The sequence below is a fragment of the Varroa destructor genome, unplaced genomic scaffold (assembly GCF_002443255.2).
Source record: "Varroa destructor unplaced genomic scaffold, Vdes_3.0 BEIS01000004.1, whole genome shotgun sequence".
Taxonomy (NCBI): domain Eukaryota; kingdom Metazoa; phylum Arthropoda; class Arachnida; order Mesostigmata; family Varroidae; genus Varroa; species Varroa destructor.
The window spans coordinates 15,318,929-15,339,893 of record NW_019211457.1 but is presented as its reverse complement, the minus strand read 5'-3'; the positions used below and the strand labels follow the sequence as shown (position 1 = coordinate 15,339,893).

Here is a 20,965-nt window from a genome sequence, read left to right as displayed (position 1 = left end):
TTTTCATTTTTCATCATCATTATAATCGTATATTTATTACTTACTCATCTCCACTTATCATTGTTCCTTTTTTTTTTTATTAAAATTATTGTTCAATGTGTAATAAAGACTACACGCGTGTATTCACTCAGTTGCTCGTTCAACCGCTATCACAATGATCGTCACGTTTAAAAATGTACAATCATCACCTTAAAACATCACTAGTATCATGATTATCATTTTCGGTAACTTTAGTTATTTTTCTCTTAATTTATTTTCACTCTACGGACGTCTGCATTGTCACTGCATTGCTATTTGCTTATCTGGCACGCCGTAATGTATACATTACGGAATAAACTGTTCGAGGTCTGTGCCGCCTTCGAAGAACCTGCTATCATCGACGACTTCAACATGCAAGCAACAACAAGCACATTTCTCGTCCAGAGCATTTAGGTCCAATTAAATAGACAGAGGTTATTTCTTAATACTAACAGCGAAATGTCTTCCCAGTCGTGAATCAGACAACGCGCTTTTTTCATGACCCTTTCTTTGTTTCGCCGCTAAAATCACTGGTTGTCGTATTGAATTCCTCATAGTTCTTTAGGTTACTGTTATAGCTATCTAAAGCGTTTTTAGGCTTGTTTCTGTTTAGCTCTACGTTAATACACCTTATATAGTATCTAAATAATTATTTTCCCGCTCTCTTGCTTTTTCTCTCTTTGGTGATCTTTTTCTCTCGTCAAATGGAGAACATATGAAAATCATTGGGCAGACGATTTTTTATTTTTACTCGCTTTTATTTTCTGTCACTTAGGAGCTTTCGAGAACATTATCTGTTATTTGTAGAGCTAGTAGACAGGTACGAAGTAACTCCCTCCTTTTGCATCTGAATATACATTTGAAAGCTACTGTGGAAAAGGGCATAAGGACAATGTAAGAATGATAGTTTTTTTTTAGCAGCACGAATGTTTAAAGTGTACTTCTGGTAACGAAAGAGGTTTATCCTCGTTGTTTCACACAGTGGTTTAAAAACGCTATACTGTCGACCAGTTGATGGGCCTATAGATACGTAATAATTCATTCGTTTGACAGGATCGAGAAGCAGAAATTTCAAAAAAATTAACTGTAATCCGAATTTTAAACTACCCTGTGCTCCTACGTCTTTCCACCTGTCGATAACTTCTTGAGTTTTTCTACCCGGCTTTTCGCTTTCCTCCCGTAAAAAGCTTGTTTGCTCAAAACATCACACAAATATCTATTAAACCACATCCAACCCATATTACTTTCACCGGAGAGTGATACCTGAGTAGCTTTAACACTAACTTGATTCGCTTAACGTCTAAACGTTCCAGTATAATGTCCTTCTCGAGTATATCTTCCCCTCGCTTGCTGTCGTTGTCTTCTGTCCAATAAATATTTTAAAATTCGTTCAGATATTGATTACAGCTTCCTATGGCCTGACTCCGCTACACGCCCGAATCCGTAGTACCCACATTTCTTGGCATGAACCTTCCTATATATTTTTTATTATATATTTCTATATAGCATCTGTCTCGACTACTGGTTACATTTATAACTTAATGAATGAAAATGTTCACGATTATTCTGTCTTTGTTTTCTCTGATATCCATCATCACTTAAGGAACAAGGTAGTTTCTTCATAGGTAAAATCATATACTAGTGACTGCTAATAATTATAGTCTTATAATAATAAAGATTATAGCATCTACTGTCCTCGTTAGGATAACATACTTGTATTATTTGACTAATCTTATCAAAATATGTTATTTGTTTTTCCTTTCCTCCGCTCATCGAGGTCCGTTGCTTTGATCCCTTTTATATATATATATATATATATATTTTCTATTCAATGTATGAACTGTTTATCGTTTTTGTCCTAACCACTCACAGCGCTTATCCAAATGTAAGCAATTTGAACTAACGTAAATAAATCACTGCAAAATTAACCGCATCATCAGGTCTCCAAGGGCAGCTGGATAGAAATGTCACTCCTATGCGTATCTGTCTGTATTTTTCATGGGTGTGTAGAAGTGTGACTAACTGTTCAATATTTGGGTGCGTATTAAGTGCAAGGAGCTTTTTTGTTCTACCGATAAGTAGCGACTTTTTAGGTGTTGAAAGGGTTCTTGTCACTGTTTCTCTCTCTCTCTCTCACACTCGGATCGTGTACATGATGTAAGCCACCATTTCATCATTTCAGTGTTTCTAGTCATAGCAAAGCTGATACATGGGACAGTCGCTTCTTTAGTGTGGTCGGTGTTAGCCTGTTGGCATTCAAGTTGTACGAGGTATTAATATAATAACAAAATATAGTATGAAATCATTATTACTTGTCTACGTATCACATACTTTTCACCCATGGGCCTAAAAGGGGTTGGCGCTTCTACAATGTCGTTGTCAGTTCTATCTCTTTCAAGTAGAGAAGCGAAAATTTCACATAAAAAGCCACGGTTAAATTGCTCTAAAGAGGAATAGACGGGCAAAAGGCCATTTTATTTCAGATATTTTTCGACCCGAAAATCAGCTCAATAAGTGGTTACGTTGCGCTGTCAAACTTCAATGTATTTGGAGCCGAACGACGATCGCGGGTCCTCACGTGGAACCTGAGTCAGGTAGAACCTGAGATCGACCCTGTGAGTTCGTTTCGACATCTTCGACTGCCTAATCCACATACTTTCACAGCTAACTCAATATCTCATCGAGCAATGAATATTTCAGTAAAAGTTACTGCGGGTAATAATGGAACTTGGACGATACACATTTTGCATAGAGAAGCCACCCTTTTTTGACCTCTGGAAGATTGAGATCTATTTAGAATAGACTCACGAACTCTACTAGTCAGGATTAAACCAAAATGCAAGAATAACACAGATTAGCACAAACACATCAGCACTCATAAGCGCTGTAGTGTCTAATCAAAACTACGTATTGCCACCATTTATCTATAGCCTCGTTTTTCGAGCTGATGCAATTCTACGAAGCAATACTCCTTTTTCACATCGTTTCATCAGTGACGACCAGATGATCACCAGTGAAAAGACCCCGAACATCTGCAATACAAAGATATCGAAATCACATAAGTTCGTCACTCATTCATTCATAAGCATAACTGGATGTTTGGGTGTCTCCTGGGTGATGTCATGAGGGAGGGTCTCAATGGTCTGCTAGTGCTAGTTCTGTAGTAATGTCGATACTTCGTTTTCAGTTTGTCTCTTACGCGTCTTTCTCCTTCCAGTTAATTTCGTTGTTGACGGGCGCTGTCCTTCCGATTGGAGCGAGAGGCCATTGTCTCGAATCTTTTTGCTTTCTCCCTCATTTATCTAGTACGTGATGACCTTCGGGGTGTTCCCGAGTTCGTCGCATTGTCCCATACTAAGCCGGCTCATAGCCATTTCGGTTATTCCGTGATAGTGGACGAATGCCGCAGCTATCACTAGAATATGGAATAGTTGATGGCTGTGAAACTGCAAACAGCGAAACACGAACAAACGATATTTGCCATTATTGAGATGTGTTAATTACTGTTGAGCGCGAAATTACTACCGTAAGAAGAGATTTTCTATTGAGCAAGATCTGAAGGGGCACGAAACAGACACAGAAATTAAGACAGTGGACTATATATGTCAGTTACACGGCTTTCACGACTGAGCGTAGATACAAACCAGAATGTCACACTTTCCTGGGAACCATCTCTCAGGAACACGTAGGGCGTACAGTGCTGCGCCAAGAATATAGAGGAAGGCCATTAGGCAAAGCCAGCCGAACGAGGCGTGCGAAAACGCTGAAATTAAGCCTTTCGAGTAGATATAGTGCACAGCAGGAATCACGCCGCTCAATCCGAAGCCCGTGAACACGCCTACAATAACGACATAGATAAGCAAAATACAGTATGTGACAAACGCTCGATGTGAAAGTGTAACTGCGTTCTGAGAGAAAAGCAAAATCATTTTGTTTTTATTGTTAAATATACATGGTTTTTAATCGGTTGCGGTTATCGTAGCGTATCCTATTTTGTTGTTAAACAATAGTCGCCGTCGTCTGTTGATCGAGTCAAGTTATTTGGAATCTATGCGTGCTTATAATGTGTACATGTCTTTACAATATCTACGAAGTTCTTTATGTGTAGTCATTTCAGTCTGATACCATAAATGCGTATAAGGTCATGTTAAAAAAAAGTTAAAAATAGCTAGGAGATGGAACAAATAGCTTCAGTCATTGAAAGTTAGTCGTCATTTATTGAACGTCACGCCATATGGGTTCTATTAATATAAACCTAGAGAAAAGTGTAGTCTGGGTGGAAGCTTGCGTGACGTCTAAAGAATCTATACTGCAGATATTTGTTCCCAGCTCTTTTCTACGTGGTTACTCTCGGCTTTGTGTTGCTGATGGAATATTTGACAATCTCCAGCAGTTGCTAACTGAACAGGAATATGTGAACGTTATTTTACGTAAAAACGCACTCAAGCACGCTAAAATTAAATGCTAGAAAAATGAACAATTGAACTAATTCTGTTCTCTAATCTAACTGATGAGGTTCTCGCTTGTCCTACACTAAAGGTTCGTGCGATTGCTAAACAGAAAGGATAGTATCTAGCACCGGTCTAGCTGTGCTAATAGAAAAAAAAGGCGCCCAGGACGGATTAATAATAACTTTCGTGTTAGAATCAAATAAACGGAAGAACGCCGACTTTGGCTACGAGGACCCAATCGGCCCCACTCACAATACCTTTTCAATAGCCATTTCTATCATTTCGCATCTAAATAATCAACCATCTCACGCCACCCTCTCTACGCCGTTACCTCTTAAGAACAATCCTGCGTGACTTAATCCGTAACAGAACGACAATCAGCAATAATAGAAATATTAACAGCTATAATATAGACAACACACCAACGCGCAGCGGTCGGTATTTAGGAGTGCCGAATTTGTCCCATAATGACACGACAACGGCAGTGATTCCGAGAACGATGACGACGCTTAGGTAGACGAGCTTCGGCTGGAACGAGCAGTAAAAACCATAATAGAGCCACGGCACGAATGATCCGATGATTAGCAGCGCAATGCCACAGTAGTCAAATCTGAAATAAACGCAAAGCCGATGTACAAATAGGTTAAGCAATTGATGGCGCACGTTCTAGATTCATTGCATCGACTTGGGGATCGTGGCAAATATATATAGCTCATGCAAATAAGCACACGCAAATAAAATCGTCTTTCTATCTAGCTAACATCATAGCAGATGATCTGTGATTTAACCAATCATTTTTCGAAGAATATGGCCCAAATTATTTGATCATATAAAAATTTCAGGATTTTGGCAGTAGTAGGCTTTCTAGACTACTTTAAGCCACGTCAGATGAAAGCATTGTCAACATGTTTTTATTCATGTTTAGTTATTAATCTGAATGTATAGTTCGAATAGCAGTGTCTAGATCAATTGTTTTTGACATAGAAACATTTCAGAAAAACAATGCACGACCTTATTTTTTCCTCCTCTACCAGTTCAACCTAGACGTACAAAAACCGTCGACTGAATAAACCCATAGTCTTTTTAGATCTGTAGTTAACATATGTTTAGAATGATCAGCCATCTTACCAAATGACCGAGTCGTTTTAGCGTGCACCCCTGTTACAGTTACCTCGAGGACATTTAATAAGACACCGACTGAATTAACAATTCAGTTCACCTAAATGCGCAAGATGTTTCGATACATCTTTTTTTCACTATTTATCTCTCGCGTTCACCGTTCGATCTTCCTTTGTATGCTCTTCCGATCGATATAATCGCGATCAAATATTTCGGGACACAGAAACGACTTACAAACATAGCTGTCGAAAACAGTGGTAGCATTAGCAGGTCAACTAGTTCTCGTAGACATCATCGGGGACCGTAGCACAAGGGGACAAGGGTTCGGTATATGCACACAAACTCGCTGTCATCGAAAACATTTTGTAGAGGCGTGAGCCTGTTTTGAGTCGTGTCGCGCCATACCCTGTTGTTGAGACAACCAACTGAGTGTGCCGACTAGCAATAAGATTACAGATGAAATAAGGATTGGTTACAATACATGGTCCATGAGCCATTAACCGATTGTCGATGGTATCGCGCGACTTCGCCCCTCGATGAAGCCGATCAGGCACATAACTGGGAACTTTACCGTTCACGTAGTGAAGCTGAACCTGATATTATTTATGAAAGAGATAAAGGTAGATTTAAACGAGGGAGTCACAAGGAGAGTAGTTATGATAAAAACGACTAACCAATGTAGTAGTAACCAAAGGTAACCAATGTAGACAAGAGCCGAACCTAGATGTAACTGTGTGATGTTATCATAAACCGACTTGTATGTACTTGACGGAAGTTCAATAGTGCACATGCATAATCTGACAGCGCCTTAAGATCATACGCTGGTCAAATGTAAATATATGATTGATATTGATTATTGAACAAGATTGATCATATGTAGAACATTTTATAGTTTGATTTGACGCCTGTATGCGCAGAATTATGAATCGAACTGGTAGCTTTCACTAATCATCCCTCTGTAACGTTAATGAACCGTCTTTAGGCCGTGTCTGAGAGATACATATACTTACAATACCTGCCTGAATGTTTTAGATTTTCACTCTGCATCCAGTTATGTTCGATAATACCGCCAAAAAACCTTAAGATTTTCACCATACAGGGTACAAAGAATTTTTTTAGAGCTAGCTGCCAATTACGGCTATAAGAATCAAGGGCTTCACCAAAACCAAACGTTGAGGTTACGAGCCCCGCACATCATTCTATCTGGAACATCAGTTCTATTAGAATTGCTTATGCTTAGTAGAAAAAGTCAGTGATTTTGTTTCATGGTGCGGATGCGAAATTTACCACTATTACGTGCCATTCCGCCAATTAGAGTATTATCCATTGCTTGAGCGAGTCTGCGATTGATAAAATCTAACCAAACAGAGTGTATGCATTATATTGTCGAAGATGAAAACTGCGCCGTCTCTGACTGCACACCTTTGACAATTAACAAACTTGCGGCTAGTGTGTTTATAATCAAGCGTATTAGCTACCTGATAAAATGATTTCGAAAATGTAAACATTATTATGACATTAGCAAACGTAATGACTAGGTACGATGTGTGGGACTTTTGACTAAATAATTATTACTTACAAGCTTTGATATCGACATTCCAATTCCTTAATTTCGTAACAAACCCGTGCTCTTTTAAGAACAAAGTTTCTGCGGCATCAACTTTAGTTAAGTGGTTGCGGCTAACAAAAACCCACTCGACTAATTCGGAATTTCATGCCAATTGAATCACCTTGGTCTTGCACATACTACCACAACTAAAACGATATAAATTGGGTTTGGAAATAGCGGATTAAAACTGGACTCATATATGAATTCAATGTAATTAATAAATGAGAAACTATATAAAATCTATCACTTTTTCCTTGCTAGCTGCACTTACTTTGAAAAAAGTTTTCCAACTTGTTCGGAATGACAGGATACCGTGTGGTACGCAAAGCTCATGCCCATGCAGAGGATCGCACCCGTAAAAAATGTTGCAAATACCAGTTTTTCCTAAAAATGTAAGCAGTCAACAGGTTATCCAACAATATACCTCGAGTACTTTTTAACTGGTGCCTTATATTTTTGATTTCTACTGTGCCAGATGTCCATCCTTTGCATAATCAAGACCAAAGGACAAATGTTATCATAAAAATCACTGTGCGTGTTTAGTCATGTTTTTAATTAAACGCTGATTAAATGCTAAACGAGTAAAACACATAATAATTATCTCTCAGTGTACTAGAACGCTCTAGCGGTGGACAATTCTCTATTTTAATGCATTTCTTAGCATAAATATTGCATGTCTAGTTGGCCGCTGCTAACAAAATACAGAACGATACTTCTATGATTCCTATCACGTATTGAAGACCTCTGCACACTATAGACATTTTCCTACGAATCAATAATCATTCGCCATTAATCTAATGTTTGGACACCAGCTTGCATACGCGCACGAACAAAATACAACCCAATTTATATGGGAGCAGAGGGAAAATTGTCAGCCCGTCGCCCTTTACAGCATTATCATTCCACACACCTGCCATTGTAGATAATCCGAGGGCTGTGCTAGGAAGTAGATGGCAATGCCAAGAAACCACAAACAGCCCAGTAGATGTGTCCAAATGTTTCCAGTCTCTGTGTGAATTCGAAAGATGGAGCGGAAACAGGCCGAGAACGACGGAAGGGGTGGACGGTGACCTCGATGCAGGAAGTCATTATCCTGTAGCCACTGAGGCAGCGAGCTAAAGTGGCACACCTTCCAAGCCTCTTCCAATACCTGAAATAATGGTGAAATGAGATAAACATCGGTGAAAAGGCTATTGGATGCAACTTTTAGTGTTATATTAGCAAATACCTAACAAAGAAGTCATTCGACGAATAAAATAGCATAGCAAAAAAGCTTTTTGTGCTCCAAAGTTGAAAGTTTACATCCCGCCAGAGGAAAACTGCTGTTGAATAATGTTCTTAAAAAATGCACATTGACTACGTTTTACAAGCATACGTATTTTATTTTATACATTGCGTATGCTAATCAGATTTTAAAGAAGTATATTGTCGCATTTTCGAAAATAACAAAAATAAATAAAAATAATTTTCTTTTTAAATCAAAATTTGCGGACCCAGCAAAACTAAACAGAGGAGTTAATAACTGATTAAACAGTAAATCTATAGAAGTATAGAAAAAAAACACACATTTTTTAAGTATATCTTCAAAGCTTAGCGGGCTAACGTCTGAATTCTAATCAACCAATTTGAAACTCCTTGAGTGGTACTTGATTCCCCTGATACATAAAATTGGAAGCGTTTCTGCGGGCTGGTATATAGCCAATAAAAAGGTTAAGCGTGTTATCGAACGCTTATTTTACAAAGGAGGCAATACCTTACTATAGTGTACCAGCAGAAATAGAAACGGCCTCTCAGCCGTCGCACGCATACTTATTTGTCAAATAAAGATCATTAAATTATTGTAGATGTATGGAAGCATGTTATAGGTAATTAATGACTGCCGGGTAAAATAGGCCTATCTCAATGCAAATGTAGTATATTATGATATAACCAAGATCTGAGGCGAATTGACCTCTTGTACCTTAAGTACGAGCTGTTCAGCCTGCTCCGCTTCGTCAAGAACCTTTCGCATGAGTTGTTCGGCCTGCTCGGCTGCACGCTGCGGGAGGTTCAAGCCATCGACATCCGACGACGAGACAATGTCATCCGAGTCCAGGTTAGTATCATCGTCTGCAAAATAAAATGAAAATAATAAAATTTATAGAGAAACCAGATTCAAACAAAGACTAACGATGTACCGTTATGTAGGGAATTGCGCTTGTTTGGAGCTTTTTTGGGGCTAGACTTATAGTGAGACTGGTTGGATTATAGGCTTTACCCATAGCCTTCAAACATCAGGCAGAAGGTTGTTAGAATATCTGACATATAGTAAGTAAATCATATCTTTAAATGGCGCATTCACTTTGGTTCCCACAAATGTCCCTCGGATTTTGTAAAGTTCTGTAATTACGATATAAGTAAAGCTTATTTAAAACTAATATCAGTAGTGGTTGGTATTTTAATAACGGTATGAGTAAAAAAAATTAGAGAATTCGATAACACTGATGTGAATTAACCACTAAAATTGAATATATAAGCACGACTGAAGGTATGCTAAGTGTTTTTACACGCTGTTTCCGTTTGTTTCGAGTATATAAGGTGAAATTGAACCGCCAAGCCAATTTTACAAAGTTAGTTTTTTGCAAGCGTCTGCAGTAAAACCTGAAATCCACCAAATGTCTTTTATCTGAGTTAATAAACCATAAATTCATTGTTATGTGCAAAGTAGACTTGGCTAAGGATTCTATCTGTCCATAGTACCCAAAATTACGACCTGAAGAGTAAGCTTTCTTTTTTTACGAAGCCTAACAAACGATAAACAGCCCGCTAAATATGTACTGCAAGTAATCTCGAACACCATGAAGAATGTAAAAACGTCACCGCCAGTATAATTACCCGTGGTCAAGGTTAAGTAGTAGCGACCACAATGCTCCTAGAGATATCTTCTTGCTCGTGTTGGTTTCCCTTTTTGCATTCATTACTGTCAATACCAAACGTTCCATCATTATTAGCACCTCTTCGCGCGTAATATTTCGACTCGGGCATCGCTATATAGCAACATTTACATGCACCCTTAATCTGTGGACCACTACAGTCCTGTGTGTTAGGTCAAGGGCGGCAATGCTACACTACGAGATGTTGCAAATAATACGTACCAGAAGCATCTTCCTGTGGCGTTCCAGGTGGCGCGAACACGTGCGGATCCGACAAACAGCTTACTGTGTCGTCAAACATGCCAAGGTCAGCATCGAGATCATTGTTTAGCACCGTAATACAACGTCTTCGGATCTCCATGTCGTCACTGCTGTTTCGGCGGTACGTTGAAGAAGACTCTAGCACCGCTGATGAAGTTCCTTCTCGGCTCGGCAGTGACATGATGATGCAAGTAACGGAGAGAATTTTTTGAGTTTTGCTTTTGTGTGGAGGAATGAGGAACGTAGTAACGCTGACCTCTGTTTCGGGCCCAGAATGAAATGTTGGCCAGGGTTGCTGCGAAGAATTAACTAGTTTTAATTAACAACGTAAGAACACGTTGAAGTGAAGTGTTACATGGGCCGTCACATCTTGGGTTGTCCTTTAAGATGCAAACTGTGAAAGAAATGAAAAAACAGTGAAGTAAAATGTTAGACTAAGGTGGTTGAAAGCAGTCCCCAATATTATGTAAATTACCTAGATAAGTTGTTCGCCAGGCTGTATGTGGCCGAACTTGTCCAATAGAATCCGGCTAAGTTCCACAAATTAGCTCAATATTGGCACTCAGTTCAAATGTGTTCAATCTGAATTCACAGCTGTATAGACAAAATACGTTGGTTATTGCTTCCATAATTTGCTTTAGCTTTTTACCAACAGTGCTCTTATATGATGGTGGCAAATATAATTATAATTAGAGCCCAGCTTCTCATATTACGTAATTCTCATGAAAACAACGGGATTGCACTGAATTCATTTACAGAACCTTCCTTGCTAAAATTAATAAAGCCGTACTTGATTTCTCAAGCAACAGTAACAGGCAAATTGAGATAACCGCCTATCACCTAGGCGTTAATATGCTACTGTCACACGTCCGAAGTAACTTATTCAGTAAGCTTGCGGTACGATTTAGTATAATGCAAGTCTCAGTGAAATGGGTGTTATACGGCGATACGCAAAAGGTAACTTATTTTTTCTGCCAACTAAATCGTCGCGGTCGATCCATAGGATTTCGAGCAAGCCGACCACACAAAACACAACCTTGAAAAGCTTAGCCTATCAATTATACAACTCCCATTAATTCAAAGAAATCAATCGCAGCGTGTTATATTCTCAGGTTGAAGCATGACTGGCATCTTAATTAGTTGAGTCTTGATACTAGTACTGAAGTAGCGCTACTAACAGTATAATGCAAGCATTTATATACCATCGTATCATGCTAACTGAAAGTCAATGTGACCAGAAACGATTTTCAGCAGAAAAAAATAGGCTTCATTTTTTTGGTGCCTATTTAAGTTTTCTTCCATCATCATATATGTTCCTTTAAAAAGAATTTATGCTAGAATGTCACGTATGTAGTTGTAGAGTAAAAAGCATTATTGAGCTTTAATAGACAAAAAAAATCGAATTTACGTCTTTCACAACAACGTAACTATGGGTGCCTTACAGGATGATTTCGTTCTTTTATTGTTTGTACCTAAGTTTGCCTTGATTAGCCTTTCTGATTAAGGTCGACGATAAATCCTTGCCATTTGCTTCTGAAGCTTTGCGATTATTATGTTATCGATTAGATGAAACGTCACAGATGTAGTCAGGTCGACTAGATCTGCTATGTAAGAAAACGACAAAAAGTTACGCCGTTGATTCCAAGCGGAACAACAGTAATGAACGCATTGTCTATAACCTGTACAAGGGCCAGGCAAAATCTAGACTCGTATTTCTCCGAGCGCTACAGACCATTCTGTAGTTTCCGAATGAGCCAGCTGGCGATTTAGTTGTAGATTAAATTATTTGTACGATATCAGGGCCCGTACTTACAGCGTCCCCTCGTAAGATAACGCAGCAGATCTCGCCTTGTATGAAGTCTTATTGCGCTTTGCTTAGTAGGGATGTGTGCCCTTAATACGGAAGGCCCTTCATGAATGGTCGCGATATACTTCATTGGTATTTGATTTGTACGTGTGGTACCAGAATGGCAGTAACGAGAATCAAGCCTTAATTGATGTGACATAAGTAGGACCAACCTAATCAGACTAATAGCCTATTTACTTTGGAGACGAAGTTTGGAAGGGGCTGCCTATTTATTTGAAGACACTTCCTTTAAATAGTATTTACTCGTAACGCGATGCGGGTGTTACATTTCATTTGCTACATCTGCACATTCGAAAATTGTGCGAAGTAATGGGTACAGGCATAACGTACCATTGTGCGAGCGATATACAGAGCACTCTGATGTTAAAAAACGCTTGAAAAAGTAGACATTGCATACACCCACAAACAGAAGCCTTCAAAACGCATTCACTTTCAACCACACTTAATTCTGATTGTTTTCCCACTAGTAACCGATATAGAAAAAGGAACATAAGGTTTAAAACTGCTTGCTATAAGGCACTGCGTTGTCGAGCGAATCCGCAGACAAAAAAACGGTCAGCAAAATTATTGATCACGAATTGAAATACACGTGTGAAATCGAACCTCTTACAGTTCCGTTCCGCTCACCTGCTAAACATTTTCTGACAAATCTAATAGTTCCTCTTTTTTTTCCCATCAAACCATCAATTGCCTCCTACTGAATTACAAATATTTGTTACGGTTACATGTGCCTGACAAATATTTGGGTCTCACCCAGTCAAAAACTCCGGACACTGGAGCACTAAATAGTCAATTCTACCCGTCCGCGCGCTCGATTCCTCTGCATCAGTTACTTGTCCGTCCCGTAGATACCCACAAGCCGATCGACAATTATCCTTTTCAACAAAACGTTGACTATCACCAGCAAAAAACAGCCTTTTCTGCCATAATATGTTGTTAATATCGAAGCAATTAGTCGCTCAACGAACATTTTTCGTGCTGGTTTATCCAAAAGGAGAAAGTTATTACTTGTACTAGACAACTGAGATAAAATTATTGAAATCGACGCTGTCGAGCAGTGAGTGTCAACAAGTTTAATTAAGTAATCATTTCTTCACTTATCAATCTTCACTTCAGTCATCACTGTGACAACAAAAAATGGCATAAGGAAGATGGTTTCGATGAAAGGAAATTTCAGCCCTTACTGAAAAAAAAAAGCGATTTATCTATACAAAGGTATCCAATAGATACGATATGACCCGTAAGATTTTGTAACTCATAGCACAAAAATCATCGTACGTAGCTTACTTAACTCAGAACAGATAAAAACAAATAAACACAGAAAGAATAAATTTTACTACAACTGTAGTAGAACCCCTAACTTATAAACCCACATGATGGGATTATTATTCCTAGATCGTATACTGACTTTACTACTAGCCAAAGAAGCCTGTCTGCAATATCGCTGTTTTTTTGACAACTTAGTCCATAATTTCATACCAGCCTCATGATGATATAATTTATTCTGACCGTCGGCAGACGACCATCAACCGAAGACATTAGGTTAACACCATTTGCTATACATGCTTAGGCACTTTATTAAATAAATGTTTTAGGTTTTCCGTGCGGAATCGCGTTATCATCATCACCATTATCGCATCAGACGGCTGTTTTCCGCCAGAAATGAATCACGTCTACCTCTTAAACACACGCATTGCTTCGGTGCTATCGCTTACGGACCATTTTCCGACTGCGCACTGCTGAACTCGTATTCGTAGTACATCCTATGAGCATAATTTAAAACTTGGGATATTTTTTCGTATCTTATAATAAACTAAACTAGATTGAGTTCACAGCACGAACAAGAACAATAATAGCACTGCATGATATATAAGTCTAAATGTCATGTTTTGCATAGAAGTACAGCACATCTTTCTAACCTAACATAATCTTACACAGTTAATTTATTCATATCGTCCGTCCGGCACTCGATTGAGCTCCGACTGCTTCAGGCGGTCCGAAATACTTTCCGCTAACTGAACCGAACAGACTGACGCAGCGGTTCTGTCTTTTAAGCGCAACTCCATTAGGCGTCTTTCCAACTTTCATCTAGCTAACCACGCAGAATGGACGGATATGCGCGTTTCTCTGTCAGACAGTATGCTCTTGCCAGCACGAGGTGGTAACTGCTGGATTAAACAACAAGTCCAAGGTCCGTAGATCGTATGACTAACAAGACGCACCTGACAGTATTGACAGTCTTCCTCGTCCGCTTGATGTTTTTCCTATCGCCTATAACAAAATAATACTGCCAGTATGTTCAGATCACAACAACAAGATTTTTATATCATAACAATCACACTCAGTCACATTCCACTTGACACGGGCAACGCAATCCATGCTGATCCAGCTGAGCTTTTCACCTTAACCACGCATACGCAATTAAAGGTATTTCCAACACGTGTTGGTATGGCCAGTCAATCATCTTCGGGCAACGTCACAAACAAAGCAAAACCGAACGAATTACAACACTTCCTAGAGCACAGTTTATTAATACAGCACATTTGTGCACAGTGTTCGTGGAGTCTCTTCAAAACTAAGTACTTGATGTCAAATTCGATTAACAGTTTTCGTCAAAATTGCTGTGTTTTCGATTAAAGTGGACGTTGCCCTGTGCCTTGATTCCCATCGAGTCCTCATCAAGTTGGGCCAACCATCTGCCGCTATTCCTGAGCCTTGTATCTTTTACTGTCTACCTATACCTAAGTTGGTGCACGCATGGGTGTCTGTGCTTGCGTGTTATGTGATGCATACTACTGATAACGCAATTGCTGCTCCTAGTTATCACAGTTTTTTTTTTTTAATTTATTCCTGTGTTAGGCTGTGCTCCGTATCTATGATCGTGTATTCATTATCAATCAGTCCAGAGCATCAACCGCACTGAAGCATTTCTCAATAGACGCTTCTTTTCTTGGACTGCTTCGGACTCAAGTATATCTAGACAAATAACGGGCTTATCCTTTTCGGATAAACAAACATAATCGAGCATCGATACCGCTTTCAGTTGATCGTTCATGTGTAGGTTGTGTTAATTAATTCAACCGGATACAACGTCCCTATGACATTATTACACCCGCTTTCCTGAAACGGCAATAGTACAAACAGACAACTAGATGGCAGGAATTTCTTTGGTGGAATTGCGTATCAGCATTAAAGGGCACGCGACGCTGCTAAATAGCAGAGCCGTGCTGTTGCTAGGGGACTGACTAGAGCTTATTAGGTAATATTTCACCGTATCCGTGAGTCTGACAGAATAGCTAACGGCGGTTTCGAACGTAACACTAGAAGCGGTTCCACAATATTTCTCCATGAGACGCAGACGGCATCACGTCTCATATTAAAGGTGTGGCACATGAATTGGAACTGATGTGTCGCTTTGTTGACTTGCATGTTTGATCTTGGACGTTTCTAAAACTATCTAGACAAAGCCATACTACAAAGAATTTTTTACACTCCTTGCTAGTGTTACTCCTGACCACAATTTACCGTGAATAAAGCTTTGATCAAATACCTAAACCGCTTACTAGTAAATAAGCTCTGCAAATAAATTTTTCATAGTAACCGTGCATCAAGCGATATCGATAGATATAAACTAGTCATACTCAATCTGTGTCTCAGGTATGCCATGTGAGCAGGACTGGATTTCGGCCAGGGTCGAAGGTCTCAAAAAATTCAATGACTCAAGACGACTGAAATATTCGAAGAATACAAAAATTAGCTGCTGAAGCTTATCTGGATGACTCAATTGTCAAATTGAAGAAACGGCCGTTAATTTTGGTATGAAAAGAATCTATGTGTATTAATAATGGCTTTTTGAGCCGTTTCGACGGATGCATTTTTAAGCCTTTTAAATCGAAAGCCGATTCAACAATTGAAATCTATTTGTACTGTAGAAATCTTTTGCGGGCTTTTCGAAAGTCGAATGAAAAGTGACAATCGTGTAAACCGTCGATTTCAGGTAAAAAAAAGGGTAAGGGATTCGTCCAGTACTAAGAGATTGAATAACAACTTATTTTCGCTCAAATTACGTAAATGACACGTTTTTTTTACCATGATGAGTTTGTTCTTCTGTTCACGAAACAATAGGTTTTATTGTAGTGCCACGAATGGCAGAAGAGCGCATGCCCATCACGAGGAACAGTTCATCAAAGTTTGTTCCGATTTAGGTATTCTTCCCGATTCAGATAGATGAAGAAATACAATACATATAAGCAGTTAGCGTTGGCTATTTATCGTTTATTCATGGTACGCAGCATCGATTTATCAGCAGCGATAGAAACATCAATCGAAGGTGCCAGCACAAATTGTATCAGAATGAAAAAATGTTTAAGTTCTGTGAAACGCACCGGTATGAAAGTTATGTTTGCAATCTTACGCTGCGTGATCTATAGGCAAAGTAACCGGCTGCTTATTATCTAGAACACATCAATCAGGGTCTACTACATTTGACTCGTAAAGATCGAGATCCGATAATCGAAAAGATTAGTTTTCCTTAATTTCCTATTACCCGGTTGTTCAGCCAGACAGACTGTTTATAGAATCTTATGGTCAACTTGATATGATTCTGGAACAATACATAGCTGCTCTGACGTTGTTGGCGTTACTTAAATTGCACTATATTCGATAAACCGACACTAATTAGCAAATCGTTGTCATTTATTCGCTTGTTGTTGCGAGAGAAAAGAAACGCAATTTGTTTGTTTTCATCACGACCAAAACAAATGTCATGCTTGGAAAGTTATCACTTCCTGGTTTGCACTTAGCTGCATTACTCACCGATCCACTGATCATGAAGTAAGCTGACTTATTCGAGGTTTAAAAGGTGTCTACCTGGTGCGGACCACTTTACCACTTAACCACTGAGTGCTGTCTTTTTTAGCCAGTCACAGGCTCGTTTGCGGTTTCAATGAGGAAGACGCTTCAAATTGCCGCAAACCACTGAGGGGTAATCTTGTTTGACGATACCAACACCCCAAGTTCGTAGTCATTCACTGCTGCTAAGTATAAACATTCATACCGAGGCCCGCAATACATACGTCGATTGCTGCGTCGACAGGCCCGTAAGACGTAGGCAAAACAGAAATTGCAGTTTGTGGTCAAAGTGACTTTTAAGATTCCCTACATGAAAGTATATAAAAATTTTCATATAGGTGAATCGGGTTAGGAGACAGCGAGTCCCGTAATATCGGTTCCGCTTGTGGAGATATGTCAGGTGTAACCCGTGGTCGAGAGTGAATTTGACATTGATTCAGCTTTCATCTTCGCTATTTCATAACGCGGCAAGGGTCCATTACAGCTTCACCTGCAGCTGTTCGCCTACGTATTATACAGGCAAGCGTGGTTGCCGTCGGAATCCGTGACACAACGGAGAAACAACTTTTGACAAACATACGCACGTACTTAAACTCTCCTCCGAGGGTTTTCTCTATTTTCCACACAAATTATATTCGTGCAGTTTTTTGACCTCAGCAGATAATACCGAATTTTTAGCGATAAACGTCTTTTCAATACAAGGCTTTAAACACGACTAAATTGACAGAAGATCGATCGTACCTATTTGCTGCCTGCCATGCACCTTGGCGCAATAAGTTCAGAAAGATCCATTTTGCGAAGACTGTGCAGGCAATAACAGCCACAGAGCCACGGCAAATCCACCTCACACAAACACGCAACACATACACACACAAGCGATTACAGTCGCTGCTAATGCCGTTACAATCCTTCGCCTTGTGGGAGCAGATTTGAACCGTGACGGTCAGGTACTCCTTGCAGCGAGCAACTACGAAAACAACAGCGTTCCACCTGCAAATCTCAACTGACTGCAATATAACGTAATTTCGTAAAGTGACCGCTGCCACCACAGCCTACGGTATATCAGATGTGTCCCGCACCACCTGATCACACACGTTCGCTCGGTGTCTCTTTGTAGTCTGCTGAACCTGCACTTGACTTCTCAAGCACATCGACGACTATGACGATAACCCCTGGCGCACACAGAGCCGTGGTGAGGAGTGCTGTGTGGATAACGAAGATCCCCGGAGCAGACGACAGACGGGTCCGCGAGAGATACCATTGAAAGCGGCCCTACGATGCGATCTCTCGCCTTCTGTTTCTGCCCGTCGTTGGCGCAAGCGAGGTGTATTGGCTCACACTGAGGCATCGACAGCTGGAGGCGCGAGGATGGGTCAAAACATTGCACTTTAAATGGACTACTGGTAGCGCTGCAGGTAAAAAGAGATCGAGAACGTTGAGCGAAACCATGGATGGATGTCGATACGTGTGTGGTACCACACAACAGTCGTAGTTGTGGTCATTACGGTCGATGAAACGGAAATGTAGACCAAAGTCACCAGGGGCAAATAGTCGGATTAAAACGATTAAGATGCTGCCGTTTGTACCGCCAAAATTGGAACAGGACGATGGTAAAATCGGGTGCTATTCAATTGAATAAGTTACTCTATTTCCAATTTATACAAAATACGCAAAGGCAATTCATGGTTATAGATGTATGTCTGCTATCCAAAAGGGACCATAGCATATGTGACTCAAGAATCACAAAAATGATTTACGCTTATTTCACACATAATACGAACTTACCTAGAAGAAGAGTCAAACAAATCTGTTTGACAAATCTTAACAAACCTGTTTGAGGTGTCAGAATATGCACTGAAGTTCAGCTGATTCTATACAACTGAGTACGTACAGTAACTTATTAAGCGGTATTTCTTATCGTATGTTTCACGTGCTCAACATAGTTTTTTAAAACTTAATATGACCAACAGTGGGCGAAAACTCCGCTTTTCATCACAGCAAATTTGGCGCGAACGGCTGTATTCGTTTTACACAAAGTAATTCGCTGTTATTTTGTTTGACGTGTGATTTTGGCCATCAACCAGAGAATATAGTGGCTATTTCGCTAGTAGCGAAGGCCTCTAACAATTATGAGGGTTGATTAAGAGTGTTACGATTCGCACTTTAGCTTTTAGGAACTACTTCGAACCGTTGACTCGGGCTGAAGTGCATGAAACAAAGTTTGGTTAATTTGGATTTGCATCTGGACCAGCACATGTCCTTAGCAGGAATATGCTAATCACTCCTCTATACTTAGGATCACAAGCATCGTACGGCCGTAGGCTGTCTATCCTAGTTAAATTCTTGACATTCGAAACGCAGTATGTTACGCATGCCCGTCAGAACGAAACCTTTGTCGTTATTGAGGTGTACTCATATCCAAAAAGTTCTCGTTTCCATGACAAATCTAGAATAATACAAAATCAATTTATATGAAAAAGTGGAATTAAAAAATATCCTGAACTTGCGCCGACTGTGATGCGTTTGCTGAAGAGAACTTCTTGAACTTAACTAGATTTTACAAGCAGTGACCAGTCCATCACATACAGAAAAAGGAAAATTTAAATGGAAAGCACAACATTTGCCTTAATTACCTATATTAGAACAAAGTATTGATATTCGTAACCTAACGACAACAGCGGATTTTTAAATTCGTATGTATACGGCTTGCCTTCGAAGCATTAGATTTCAAGACAGCATCCACGAGTGCTGAGTGTATCGCATAAGCGAGAGTATGCGCCCTTTTTTGTGTAGGCATAAAAACACCTCAATCGCGGTCTGCTCAGTTTACGTCAAAACATTTAGAATAATAGCTTTATTTTATTTTCTTCTTTTTCCAAATTTGTTACCAAAGTTCTTATGATGTCGCCCCAAACTCGCCCAAAGCGATATACACTATACAGTTTCCAATAAAATATATATTTTTTCCATAAAAATATATACTCGTTTGGCATCTACGTTATTTTCGTATATCGATCTTTTGATTCCTACATGTCTCTACGTATACTATGACGAATACTATGATAATAAACTGTCATTTTATTCTCAGACACTCCGAAAAATTTTCTATAAATTCAGATTGCAAGCTAAGCGACTAGCCAAACATACGGCACTGTTGAGTGGTATTTTAGCCTTATTGGCGAAAAAGAATTCCAGTAGTAGCGTTGGCTTTGACTGACTCGGTGAAGTGTAATAAAGATACTGATTAACTGGACACACGTTTAACGTGACTCAAAGTCAGACGTACGTATTGACATAAACCACAACGTAGTGAAAGGACGACTGCATGAGAAAAAAGCACATGGTATGGCAGCCCATGTATGAGGAATTCTTTGGATTGATTACGGCGGTTTATTCAGGGCCGTGTCATGTCTAACTGGCCGTTCTTGGGCTCGTTTTAGTAATGCTGGACATAGAGTGCTTGCCTAAAATGCAGACACAGAATATATAGACGAGTTGGCATAAGGAAAATGATGAAACCTCAGAGGTATATGATCTGTGTTATTCAGACCGCTAGCCATCTTACCTGTCCTAGAGAAGAGCCCTCTGGCCCGTCCCTAAACTCCGGGTATGGGTTTTTTTCTTCGTGATCCACTACCAGATGGCTCGTTATGGGTTACAGAAGAACGTCACATTGGGGAAGGTCATAGCACGCGGCAAATTTGTGATCACTAACTCTACCCAGAACGACCGGACAGCTCTAGGTTACTATTTTGACTTGTTATTATGGCAACATCGTGGCTACTGAACGAAGCAGTCCTTATGGGAAGCTCCTATGGGACTATCCAATCAAAAAGGTTTGAAAAACGATTCAAGTTCTATGACGCTATAATAGGTA

General features: G+C 39.7%; 1 protein-coding gene across 12 annotated transcripts; it reads right to left on the bottom strand.

Annotated features, from left to right (window-relative positions):
* On the bottom strand, positions 1-20,905 carry LOC111248847 (adiponectin receptor protein-like). Of its 12 annotated transcripts, XR_015325499.1 has the most exons (12): positions 17,053-18,546; positions 15,879-15,965; positions 15,272-15,357; positions 14,172-14,508; positions 10,332-10,764; positions 9,158-9,306; positions 8,108-8,347; positions 7,469-7,581; positions 4,892-5,079; positions 3,663-3,856; positions 3,218-3,464; positions 1-3,050 (listed from the first exon to the last, which is right to left on the bottom strand). XR_015325499.1 is itself a non-coding variant. In XM_086985884.1 (10 exons), the coding sequence occupies exons 4-10, from the start codon at positions 10,549-10,551 to the stop codon at positions 3,321-3,323; spliced, it is 1,248 nt and encodes a 415-aa protein (XP_086842010.1). In that variant the 5' UTR covers positions 10,552-10,764; positions 14,172-15,357; positions 15,879-15,965; positions 17,053-18,548; the 3' UTR covers positions 3,248-3,320. The 12 variants fall into 12 exon arrangements, 1 of the variants encoding a protein (XP_086842010.1); XR_015325502.1 differs by having other exon boundaries at positions 14,460-15,357; XR_002672700.2 differs by lacking the exon at positions 15,272-15,357.
* Between the last annotated feature and the right edge of the window lie 60 nt (positions 20,906-20,965).